We start from the raw sequence: 13,366 nt of genomic DNA, 5'->3' as shown, positions 1-13,366 counted from the left end.
TTTAAAGTGGCAGGTGGCAGCCTCTATTTTATTCTTTCAAATAACAAAGTAGGTAATAATGTTTGAATGCTTTTATTTTTTAAAATGGAAATATAATTTCAAATAGCCTCGTATGTGAAGTGAGTAAAAATTTGCTAGTTTAATTGCTTATCTGTTTGAGCTTCTATCTGATTATAAATGCTCTAAGACCTTAAAAATGCTTTTAAGAATTTTTTAAAGTGGCAGCCTCTATTTTATTCTTTCAAATAACAAAGTAGGTAATAATGTTTGAATGCTTTTATTTTTTAAAATGGAAATATAATTTCAAATAGCCTCGTATGTGAAGTGAGTAAAAATTTTCATGTAGCTAGTTTAACACCACGTATACATGTGGTGTTCTTTAGCTTTTTGTGTGATAGTGTAAGTACTCCAAAAGGCTGTTTCTACTCTAACAATGCTTTCCATTCATTCATTCATTCATTCATCCATCCATCCATCCATCCATTCATCCATTCATTCAGTCATTCATTCTGTATGTGTGTGTGTGTCCATATATGTGTATGTGAGTGCAGTTACATGAGTGTGGAGGTCAGAGGACAACAGTTCAGAGTTAATTCTCTCCTGCCATCTGTGGGATTTGGGGATTGAACTCTGGTCTTCAAAGTTTGCAGATGTACTTCCACCCGCTGAGCTATCTCACTGTCACTGCTCACCATTGCTTTTTTATTTTTATTTTTTGAGTTTTTGTACATTTCCTACAATAATCATATTTAAATCCCCTCCACTATCCACACTTCCCCGTTACCCCTCCCCCTCCATACTGAATTTCATGCATTCTATAATATATGTTAAGGCCTATCCAGTCAAGCTTTTGCACCTAGGGGTTCCTTGGTGCAAGTTCATCCACTGGAGTCGAGCCAGCCTATCTAGAGTCACTCCTTTAAGATCTATTCTCCCTTACCCAGCAATAATCAGTTGCCAATAGCTCCTTGGCTAGGTTGGGGCCTGCTGCCCATTTCCCCAGTTCTATGCTGGGATTTTGTCTGAGTCAGCATGGATATTGTGCATGCGCTCACTGTTGCTGCAAGTTCATATGAGCGAGTTCCCAGAGGCCTGAAAGTCTCTGTTTCCTTCTGTTCATACAGCAACCCTGGTTCTTGCAATCTTTCCACCCCCTCTTCTTCAATAGCTCCTGAGCCATGGGTGGATGAGGTTTAGTATAGGAGTCCTATCTAGCGACATGCATTCTGCAGTCTTTTTTTCCCTACACCTTGGCCAGGTGTGGCCTTTTGAGACAGGGTCTCTCTGTAGGCACAAATGGCCTGCAACTCGCCATGTAGACCAGTGTGGACTGGACCTCACAGAGATCCTCCTGACTGTGGTGGAATTAAAGGCATGCACCTTCATGCCTGGTTCCACCGTTGCTTTTTAAAATGATTGAACTGTATGATTTAGGAAGCCTAAAGCGCTCAAAAGTTTTCATGATGTTTCCATCTGTGTCTCTGATAACTAGCAGCACATAAACTTTGCATTTATTTTCAGGACTATCTAATATGATGTCAGATGGTGAATTTCTTCGAACTAGTTGTGGTTCTCCTAATTACGCAGCACCTGAAGTCATCTCAGGAAGGTAACAGTTTATTAGTGAAGAGTAAGCATTTTGTGATCTTGCATTCATTCTAATAACAATTATATCTTCTTTGGAACAAAATATTTTTAACATAGTAGAAACAAATTGTTCATTTATATTTTGAATATTGCATGAAGAATACTTTTTTTTTTTTTTTTTTTTTTGAGACAGTGTCTCTCTGTAGCCCCAGCTGGTCCGGAACTCCTCACTATGTAGACCAGGCTGGCTGTGATCTCACAGAGGTCCTCTTGCCTCTCCCTCCTGAGAACTGGGCTTGAAGTGTGTGCCACTACACCCAGCCCTACAATTGTTAATTTTCTTTTAAAACTTCATGTAGACATTGTTAAAAATATATTATGCATCTAGTTCCACCGAAAATGACTGAAATAGATCTTTCATTGTAGAAAATTTCAAGTAACAGAGAAACCATTTGCTGAAATTTAAGCTAGGGTCGTTATTAATCAGGCATGATTATTTAATGATATTTTACTTATTTCACAAAGTTCACAGACTATTGTTTTATATTCTGTCTTTGGAAGAATGAAGTTTGGGTGACAATATTGTTTGAAAAAAATTAAACTCCACCAACTGTGTGGCACATGCCTTTAATCCTAGCACTTGGGAGGCAGAGGTGAGGGGATCTCTGTGAGGTCAAGGCCAGCCTGGTCTATATAGAGAGTTCCAGTCCAGCTGGGGCTACAAAAATCAAAAAACCACAACCAAAGAAAACAAAACAGAAACCTGACAGTGGAGTCTATGAAGTTACTCTTGTAATTAACTCAGTGACGTGTTATAAAATATTTATGCAGGTGGCAGTGATGAAGTCAAGTCATTCTACATTGGCAGGTATCTGATTTTAAAAGTTACCAGAATGCTATGAAAGAAAATATTGAAAAGGTATTATTACAAGTTGCAGATCATGAGTTCTTAGTTCTGTTTGGGCTGCTGTAAAAGAAAACCATGCATGATGCCTCATAAGCAACAGAAATCCATTCCTCACAGGTCTGGAGCTGGGGAGATGCTGTCAGATTTGGTGTCTTGTAGGCCTATCCCTCACAGCCCACTGTCTTCTCACCGTAAACTCACGGGGTGGAAAGGGATCAGGGTCTTTTTTGGGGTAGTCTGTTTTGTAACAGCACTAACCTTACTTGTGAGAGCTTCACCCTAATGGCCAGATTTCCTTTTAAAATTTTCACTTCCTCAGATTTTTAACTTGAGGATTAGAATTTCAACAGGTGAATTAAGGGGGATCTGCATAATCATGTAGTTCACTCTGAGGAGTTTGGACAGTACAGCAAATGAAGTAAATTAGGGACAGCAATTTTTATTGAAATAGATTATGTTCTTTTCACTGGAATTATAGAAATTAATTTTTTTTTACCTCAGACCCAAGTTTGAGTTTGGTAATGTGCTAGAGGGGAGTGTTAGTGTAGACAGATAAGATAAAATTATGGGAGAAGGATGTCTTATGTAGACAGGTATCTAGAGCCAAGCCAACCTTAGTTCACAGGCTTGCAAATGATTTTGAACAAAAGCAGTAGGAACTCAAGATGATATTACACAGGGTAAACACTCTACATGGTACTAGTTAGGTACTTTAATGCTTTGACTTTTGTTTAAAATGTGTGCTGGAGACAGAAATTCTGTTATGCACATTTTCTTTTATGTAGTAGTTCTGTGGAAAAAAGAGCAGTCCATACACTATTGTATCATGCTTTCAAGTTTGTGGTTATCTACTTTGATATTTCCTTCAACAAGTCAACCGTAGAAAATATATTAATTCTTAATTAGCAGAGTGCAACTAAATTAATTTTTGACAAGTAAACAAAAATAACCTAGTCCCTTGGTAGATTTGTGTAAGTAGTTAGAGAGGTCACTTCCCAGGGAGGATAATTGCTGAGGTTTGGGATGGCTGTGCACTGCACTGGGGACCTTAAAAATCAGTCTGCACCCAGTTTGTTCTGCACGTAGATCTAGAGCACACCTAGAAGCAGGTGACGAGAGATGAGGAAAAATGATCCCATGTGGCATTTCAGGTTTGCGTCATCCTCTTATTTCAGATTGTATGCGGGTCCTGAAGTTGATATCTGGAGCTGTGGGGTTATCCTGTATGCCCTTCTTTGTGGCACTCTCCCATTTGATGATGAGCACGTGCCTACACTGTTTAAGAAGATCCGAGGGGGTGTGTTTTATATCCCGGAATATCTCAATCGCTCGGTTGCCACTCTCCTCATGCATATGCTCCAGGTGGACCCCCTGAAACGAGCCACTATCAAAGACATCCGGTGAGTATGGTTCTGCTCTTTGGCACATTCTCTCATGATAGTGAGGGTGATACTAGTTGAACGCCTGCTTCTTCTAAGCTGTGTAACGTTTGATAAAAATTTTAAGGCTGGGTATATTGTACATGCTTGTAATCCCAGCACTCACCCAGGATGAGGGGGAGGGGCCTTGAGTTCAAGGCCAGCACGGGCGGCAATGCAAGCTCCTCTCTCAGAGAGGTTTCTTACTGGCCTTATTATGCTGATCCGATCTTGTCACTTACCTTTCAAATATATCCTATTGCTTTTAAACTTATTAGCGTAAGTAACAAGCATTTAAGACCCTTTGTAAGAAAATCACTTCTCCTGTCATCCCACTTCTTGCCTTCTACATGGTGGGGCTCCAGCATTAGATCATAGGCCTCTGTGTCCTAATTTATGGTGTTCTGTGGCCCGATGCCTTTTCTGCCCTCTGCCTTTTGCATCCATCCATCCACTCAGGGTCTGCGCACATGCCACACTCGCAGTTCCCTCAGGTGGCCTGGGAGCTTCTGGTCTCTCACAGCCTTGTCTGGCTCAGGCTTTATTGCTATATTCTGCACTCTCGTACTGTCAAGTTCTTTCTCAGTCTTTCTCTCTCACTGTATGACTGCATCAAGGTACAAAGTATCCTAATCTCCTTTCTATAGACAGTGTTACTATACTGCTGTGTTCCTGAAATTGCACATTAAGAAAGAATCTGAAGAAATTTTGGCTGGGAAAGTGGAAAGACTTGTATATTTTATATGGTGGATGAAATAATGCATAAAACTTTCTTTTGAATCCTTAACATCACTATAAGTAGCTTGCTTACTTTGTATAATATCTGATATAGTGAAGATGTGATGTGAACACAGTCTTAAGGAAATAATGATAAAATATTTCTACACATACAGTTCAGGTACAGCCCCCATTCTCCTCCATCTCCTGGCCTTCCCTCACTGCTTCCTGGCCTCTGCCCACATTAGGAATCACTTTATTCATTGCTGTGACTAAACACCTAACAGAAGCAACTTAAGGGAGGAAGGATTCATTTTGGTTCACAGTTTGAGGGGATAGAGTTCATTGTGAGGAGGGCATGGCCTAGGTGGCTAGTCATAACACATCTTTAGTCCGGAAGCAGAGAGTGGATAGGAAGTGAGACCCATAAAGCCTCAAGGCCCACCCCCATTGATCCTCTTTGCCCAGTGAGGCTCTACCTCCTAAAGGTTCAACAAGCTTCATAAATGGCACAGCAGCAGAGGACCAAATGTTCTAACACCTGAGCCTGTGAGGGATATTTCACATTCAAAGCACAACAGTATTGTTTTCTTTCTCCAGCCTTTTCCAGTGTTCCGGGTCTCGTGTAAGAACGTGTACAACTATAAAGTAGCTGCCGGATTTAGCCATGGGAATGAACTAACAGGAAAAAATCCTCTGTGTTCACAGAACATTGGCATAAATAGTTCTTCTAATTGGGTTTTCCTCAAGAAAAACTAAGCATGCTGATACACTTTGCACTTGCTTATATAAGCACATAAATTGAGAACAGAAGAAGGACTAATTCTGTTATTTTTAAACAATTATTTGTATATTTATAGGCTTTAGAAGAAAAATGTAAATAAGCCTATTAAGATGAGTTAATTGTTCCATAGGTAGGTAGCCTAAAATAGTGGCATTCATCTCTGTACTTAAAATAATAACTTTAAAAATTTATCTTCAGTATTTTAATGTGACAATCCTATGGTTCAACAGGCAAAAGAATTAAGATTATTAACAAATGACACACACTATGCATTTTGCTGACACCCCATTTTGTTGCACTGACTTTTAATAGGTAGCTATTATTTTTATTTTACAAAGATGAAACTGGAGATTACATTATGTCATGATTTATTTATGTATCTGTTTGCATCTTTCTAAGTTGCTTTAAATTAGGGATCAAGTTTTCATACCAAAAAACACATTGTCTGATGTATATTCAATGTTGAATTGTCCTGTATTTGTTAAAAATTACACAACCAAGGGCTGTGGATATAGCTCAGTTGGTACAATGCTTACATAGCATTCACAAAGCCCTGGATTTGAACCCTAGGACTACATAAACTGGGTGTAGTGGTGTACATCTGTAATCCCAGCACTAGAGAGGCAGAGGCAAGTAAATCAGAAGTTCAAGGCCATCCTTGGCTACATAGCAAGCCTGGGCTACATGAGACACTGTCTCAAAAAAGGAAAATTAAGTTGTCATTGTTGGAAATTCTTAAAACTGATTTAAGGTTTTGTTTTTTTTTAAGGGAAAATTACACAACTACTGAAGAATAAAGTTTTAGAACTCAGAACGTGGCTGGAGTGAAACCCTCTGCCCTCTCCTAGTCCAAGTTATTATGTTGGTCCATGACCTTTCTCCCTCCTTCAGTCTGTCATGATACTTTGTGTATCTTGTATGCCGTGACAGTATTGTTTTACTAGTCTTGTACAAGTTGAATATTCCTTTTCTGAAATGCTTGAGATCAGGAGTCTTCCAGATTTCAAATTTTTCCACGTTTGGAGTATTTGCATGGATTTTTCCAGCTAAGCACTCTTATCCAAAGTATGAAATCTGAAATGCTTAGGAATTCAGAAGCTTTAGAGCACGATGATCAAACGCTTCAGATTCTGGAGCATTCTTGATTTTCTGGTTAGGGATGCTGAGCTTATACTGATCTGACTTTAGCTTAGGGTATGTCCAGTTTTACACATTACACAGCCTTCAAGGAGTTAGTAACTGTTAGATGAAAAGTGGTTTGATGTTAGTCGTAGCATCAAACACAGATCCAGAAGTGAGAAGAAATAAAATTTAGGTATCCAGTGCGTAAACATTTTAGTTTAGTATCTCTTTATACTCTTAAAAATTATTGAGGAACACCCCCCCCCAGCTGTGACTAGGGAGGGATGGAGGAGGGAAGTTGGATGAGAGAAAAAAGAGTGGAGATGAGTGGATCTCGGGGGGTTAGGAAACCTAGAGGGAAAAGTGATACCCTATGAGAAATGCACATAGAGTGTCTGAACATTAATGCATATGTCTACCTGGGAGCTGTTTGCCAGGAAATGCAGTGCCAGATAGAAGACACATCCCTTAGAGTGACAAGCATGCCGTACAGCACTCACCAAACAAGGTTCTTTCAGCATCAAACAGAGGCTACTGCAGAGTGGCACATCTGGTCAGGCACAGAGAACATACGTCTGGGAAATGCCCAGTACTAGGTGACACATCAGCAGTCGAATTTCTACAACTAAGGCCCATGGAACACAGTGGAATAAGGGGTGGAGAGAGGGTTAATGCACCCCTCAACTCTCACCAGCGAGGCTGCCGTGTACATCAGAGTGCAATGCACACAGAAGGCCACATCTGGCCAAATTTTGGAGAATAAGAGACTGTAGAGTGTAGGATGGAACTCCTACATGGAACCTCATCCACCCACGTCTCAGGGACCATGCAGAAGAGGAGGCAGAAAAATTCTAAGAGCCAGGCTGGTTCATGATTACAGGGAGGTGGAGGCTTCTAGGCCACTGGAGGCTTGCTCATGTGAGCCTGTGGCAGAGGTGGCATCAAGTGTGGGACTCATGTCAGCTCCATTAAACAAGGGCTCAAAGGGGAGGTGAGAAATAGGGGATGGGCCAGCACTAGATTGAGAACTATTTGAGACTGATTGCTGCTGGGTGAGGGAGAGTATGACTTACATACGACCACTGGATGGGCTGACTAGACTCCAGTGGACACATTTACACTGAAGGACATTTGGGTACAAACACCTGAATGACTAGGACTCAGCATGTATGGCAGAGTGCATAGGGTTCGGTGGGTGGATAGGGGGAGGCATAGATGGGGGAGGGGGTCTGGATTTGAGTGGGAAATGTATGAAATTTAAAAAGCTCAATAAAAAATTTTAAAAGAAGGAAAACAATATTGAGGATCTCAAAGAATTTTTTAATGAAAGATATATCAATAGCACATACAAATTAAAATAAGAATTAAATTTACTGAAAATAAAAAGCATCCATTAAATATTAAGTAAGTTGTCTTTTTTTAAAACTAAGTATTGGATATAGGGCCTTCTGTTTCTGGCAGCACTCTACTGCTAATTTATATTTCTGGTCCCCACCCCCATCTCCTTTTTACTTTTTATTTTGAGATGTTATACTAAATGACCCACCTTGGCCTCGAGTTTCCTCTGTAGCTCAGACAGGCCTTGAACTTGACATCCTCCTCTCAGCCTTCTGAGTAGCTAGGATTGTATGTGTACTGCTAGGACAAATGGCAAATTCCGTTTCATGAAAATTATTTAAAATTTCAAGAAGAGATTGTGAAAAGGGTGGCGGTAGCCTACACTCTTCTGAATGACCTTAATGTCCACTTAGTCAAAGGCATCCAGATTATCAGTTTGCTTCTGCACTTAATTTTGCAGTAGTTTGTATTAGTTGAAGTTCTTGAAGAAAATTTGGCCTCAGGTAAGTAGTTGGGAAATAAAGGAGTATTTTAATAGCCATTCAGATAGTTGCAGTATTCTTTGATACTAAAACAAAGCTTGACACATTAGCTTGCAATTTGTACTATGAAGTGAGAAAAAGTATCAATGAACTTTCATATACAGTATAGTCAATTGATGGGTCTTAAATTTTGAGTGTATCTCTCATATATGTATGATTCTGTCACATCATACATTGTGCACTAGAATCTTACATTATTGAACTACACAGATTTTCCAGCTGTTATTTCAAAAATTATATTCACTGGGACTGGGGAGATGGCTCAGCCTTTAGGAGCACTGACTGCTTTTTCAGAAGACTCAGGTTCAGTTCCCAACACCCACATGGCAGTTAACAACTGACTATAATGCTGGCTCCAGGTTATCCGATGCCCCCTTCTGACCTCCATGGACATGGCATGACATGGGTACAGTTACATACATGCAGGCAGTATACACATACACATAAAATAAAATATTTTTAAAATTATATTATTAAAAATTATATTTATTATCATCACTAACTTCATCAGAAAGTCTTTGGGTCCTGAGAAACCATCAAACTTTAGGAGGCAGATAACAAATTACTATACAATGTAAATTTTATCATTGGCCACAAATATCGCTAATGATAGCCCAAGTCTGAGTACCTGTGTTTATTCAGGAGTAGGGACTAGTTACCTGGCACAGGGGCAATGGCCGATAGGTGCAGAGCTGGCACTAGAAACCAGTATTTTGGAGTCTGTTGTGCTGCTTTGTCCCATATCTAAATTATTTGGGACTTGCCAAAACATGTTCTTACAATAGTGTTTATGGTATTTTTCCTAGAGAACATGAATGGTTTAAGCAAGATTTGCCCAGTTACCTATTTCCTGAAGACCCCTCCTATGATGCTAACGTCATTGATGATGAGGCTGTGAAAGAAGTATGTGAAAAATTTGAGTGTACAGAATCAGAAGTAATGAACAGTTTATACAGTGGTGACCCTCAAGACCAGCTCGCGGTGGCTTATCATCTGATCATTGACAATCGGAGAATAATGAACCAAGCCAGCGAGTTCTACCTTGCCTCTAGTCCTCCAACTGGTTCTTTTATGGATGATAGTGCCATGCATATTCCCCCAGGCCTGAAACCACATCCAGAGAGGATGCCACCCCTTATAGCAGACAGCCCCAAAGCACGATGTCCACTGGATGCACTGAATACGACTAAACCCAAATCTTTAGCTGTGAAAAAAGCCAAGTGGCATCTTGGGATCCGAAGCCAGAGCAAACCATATGACATTATGGCCGAAGTGTACAGAGCTATGAAGCAGCTGGACTTTGAATGGAAGGTAGGCAATCAGAGTGCACTAAGTTTGTTCATAGAAATGATTCTTCCTATAATAAGCTGCTTAAGCAGTTGAGGTGAGTATTAAGGTCAATCAAAAGTTGTTTTTGATTTAGAAATAACTTCCGCATGCTTCGTGGACATGGCCCATTCTTTTTAGGTTATAGCACGCAGTGAAAACACAAGTATAAAGAGCTATTGTTGGGAACTTGGGTATTTTAATTATAGAATAGCATTCTTGACCTAGAAACAAAGTAATTACTTGAAATTGTCTGCAAAAACAGCTCACCTGTTTCATCACGGTTCATATTTACTTACTTTTTATTTTTCCTGCTTTCTGGGCACAGATGGTAGGTGTCTGTGGCAGCTAGTGTTTAGTATAAATTTTACTGTCAAGTCCTTTTCGTTCAGCCAACAAATACGTCTCTCCAGACTGAGAAATCCTCTTATCTGGTGTTTTAAGTCCTCGGGTATCAGGTACTTTCTGGGTTGCTATGACAAAAGCATCTTGAGGAAGGAAGGGTTAATTCTGGCTCACAGCTTGAGGGTGCAGTCCACCATAGCAGGGAAGTCATGGTGGCAGGAGTGTGAGGAAGAGGTCACATCATGCCCATGGTCAGGAAGCAAAGAGTGATGAATGCCAGTGCCAAGTGCCCACGCCATCTCCTTTTCTCTCAGTCCAGGACTTCAGCCCACGAAGTGCTGCCCACATTTAATTTAGACCTTTCCACTTCAGTTAACCTAATCTGGAAAAAACAAATTCCTCAGAGACATGTCCAGAGGTTTGCGCTCCAGGTGATTCAAGGTCTGGTCACTCTGTCAATATGACCACCACAGACCACCCCTTATCAACTTGACACCCAAACATACCATTCTTAGACTTCTTATCCCCATGGGCTTATGGCCATCTCATGATGTAAAATGCTTTCAGTCCAACGTCCAAAGTCCCCGTAGTCTTTAACAGTACCAACACTGTTCAATATTAACCATCACACATGGGTATGGTATATTTTTCTTACTATTGGGACACATTTTACTTACTTTTGAATAAGCATTTTATTTTAAAAAATTTGAAAAAAATTAGCATTTTATTTCATACCAACTCTGTGTATGTGGGTACATTTTTTTCATTTTAGATATCCCTTTTGCTGGTGTCTTGTCTTCAAGATGAGGAACATTTATTTTAATTTTTTATTACGATACTCTTTAGACCCTTTCACACGTGTATAAAACAGTCTTGTCACCTCCCCATCCTCCCTTCTCTCCCTCTCCTCCTGTCACCAGCCTCACTCCTGGACCCTACCTGTGACCCCACCTGTCTCTTTAGAAGATCCGTGACTTAAGGTTTTGTTCTGTGACCCACTAAAAGAAAAACATTTAAACTTACCACATAAACATTGACATATCCTAGTAAATCAGTTGCTATTTTCATTTCATAATTTGTACAGAAATAACATTTCCTTCAACTAAAATAGATCCTCTTTTCTGAAGCAATTTTGTTTAGTTAAAAGGGGATTTTACTGGCTCATGCATGTAATCCCAGTACTCCAGAGGCTGAGGCAACAACATTACCACAGGTATAAGGCCAGTGTGAGACCCTAGCTCAGTAAATAAGTATGTAAATACAAGGAGAGGTCAACACCTTTAAAATTTCTTATGGAAAGAATTTAGGAATTTGATAGATTTTCTGAAAACCTAGAATCTTCTGTAACTGAGCTGCAGTTTTCTTACTTCTAGAAGGCAAATAAATACCTTCCTCCCAGGACTGTTGTGTTATTTGTATTTTGTGATTGAACCTGGTGTAAGTCCCTACTTAACATGTTGTTTTTTTCTTTTTCCTTCTGCTCCCTATTTATCAAGAGATTTGAAGTAGAGGCTCGGTGTCCCAAATTACTGTTGATAACTCTAGGACAGATACGTATCTGGGTTAAAGTCTGGACTCTACACAATCTCCAAATTTTCTTTTACATACATGGTACTTACTGTTAGTAGGATTAAATATATTTCTTATCCATATCGATTATTTGTTTTTTACATTCTTTGCTAAGTTGGGAGGCATTGTACAGTTTTTAATTTTTACTTATTACTGTTTTAGGTAGTGAATGCATACCATCTTCGAGTAAGAAGAAGAAATCCAGTGACTGGCAATTATGTGAAAATGAGCTTACAGCTTTACTTGGTTGACAATCGGAGCTATCTTTTGGACTTTAAAAGCATTGATGGTAAGAAAGCTATGCAGAAATGAATTCTAAGAAAATAAACCTCGGTACTATTTGATCAGGTGTTAAAATAGCCTCAAAGACATGCTGGGTAGGCCTTCTACTTTTTAAGTGAAGTTAAATGTATATTTCTAGGAGAAAGTGAGTGCTAAGTGTGTGTTTTTTCGAACATGGGCGTATTCACTTTCATTTTAGTATGAACGCTACACTCCTCGATTAGATGTGTTTCCTTAGTGTTCTGAATGCAGCAGCATCACAGGGAGGGCTTGGGCGATACGCTTGTTATATACACTGTTCTTTGATCCGTTTCAGATGAGGTAGTGGAACAGAGGTCTGGTTCTTCAACACCCCAGCGTTCCTGTTCTGCTGCTGGCTTACACAGACCGCGGTCAAGTTTTGATTCCACAGCTGCAGAGAGCCATTCACTTTCAAGCTCTCTGACTGGCTCCTTGACCGGAAGCACGATGTCTTCAGTTTCCCCTCGCCTGGGTAGTCATACCATGGATTTTTTCGAAATGTGTGCCAGTCTGATTACTACTTTGGCCCGTTGATAATCTATTGCTGATTTCTTTTTGTTACTGCACTGTGAAAATCACATATTCTTTAAATTATTATCTCACTTCTGGATATCATATGCTCTGCAATATTAATAGACATGAACATTTCCAGGGAACATGTGATATCGAAATTACTGATACACAAAAGTCTGGTATTTTGTTTACTTTTGGAACTCCCTAATTCTATTGTGCCTATGGTAAATTCGCATAGGTAGTACCTTTAATGGATGCACATGAATGAAGTTTGTTCATTTATACCTGTGAGTTCACCACATGGGGAACACACCTCACTGATGAATCAGCTAATCTAGGGATGGTTTGATTTATACTTACTTGTTTCTTGTTTGGTGCACAGAAATCCAGTTTGCTTCCTGAATTTCAGCAGGTTTTAGGCTGTTTAGGCTCCTAATTTTCTTGCACAAGAAGATTAAGAAATAAGCATTAATAAATTATGATTTAAATGCAGAAATCTTAAAAAACTGCCCTCTAAACATCAGAAACCAAAATAATTTTAACAAGCTCTGCAAATACCGCCGATGCTCACCACAGGGCTGCCTCTGTTAACAGGCGCCCCGGTTTCCAGATTTCTTAAAGTAGCCGTAACCAGCTCCAGATTTTATCTTGGGATGTCCCTGAAAAACAGTATGTATCTTAAGAGTCTTCAGCATTCTACTTAGTAGTACAGCATCTGGAATTACCAACAATTTCTTTCTACCATAAATGTATATAGTTTAAAAGTCCACCTCCAAAAATTACCTTCTGACTACTTTTGTACGCATTTTATGAAAAATGATAAGACAGTTGAGGGGCTAGAGGTGGTGCTCACGGTCGCGTGCATGCCAGGCATGTGAAAAGCCCTGAGTTAAAT

The 13,366-nt window shown here is 39.7% G+C and overlaps 1 protein-coding gene across 1 annotated transcript in view; it reads left to right on the top strand.

The window, feature by feature from the left end:
- Window positions 1-13,366, top strand: part of Prkaa2 (protein kinase AMP-activated catalytic subunit alpha 2) — a gene marked incomplete in the record, with an annotated part of 110,934 nt that extends 97,568 nt beyond the window's left edge. The window contains 5 exon segments of the mRNA XM_029563465.1: window positions 1,522-1,609; window positions 3,670-3,894; window positions 9,222-9,726; window positions 11,818-11,944; window positions 12,254-13,366. Of these exon segments, the coding sequence (XP_029419325.1) occupies window positions 1,522-1,609; window positions 3,670-3,894; window positions 9,222-9,726; window positions 11,818-11,944; window positions 12,254-12,492 (1,184 nt within the window).

Source organism: Nannospalax galili, unplaced genomic scaffold (genome assembly GCF_000622305.1).
Source record: "Nannospalax galili isolate Female #2095 unplaced genomic scaffold, S.galili_v1.0 scaffold356, whole genome shotgun sequence".
Lineage (NCBI taxonomy): Eukaryota > Metazoa > Chordata > Mammalia > Rodentia > Spalacidae > Nannospalax > Nannospalax galili.
Note: the sequence above shows the minus strand (reverse complement) of the source record. Positions and strands in the feature narration are given on the sequence as shown.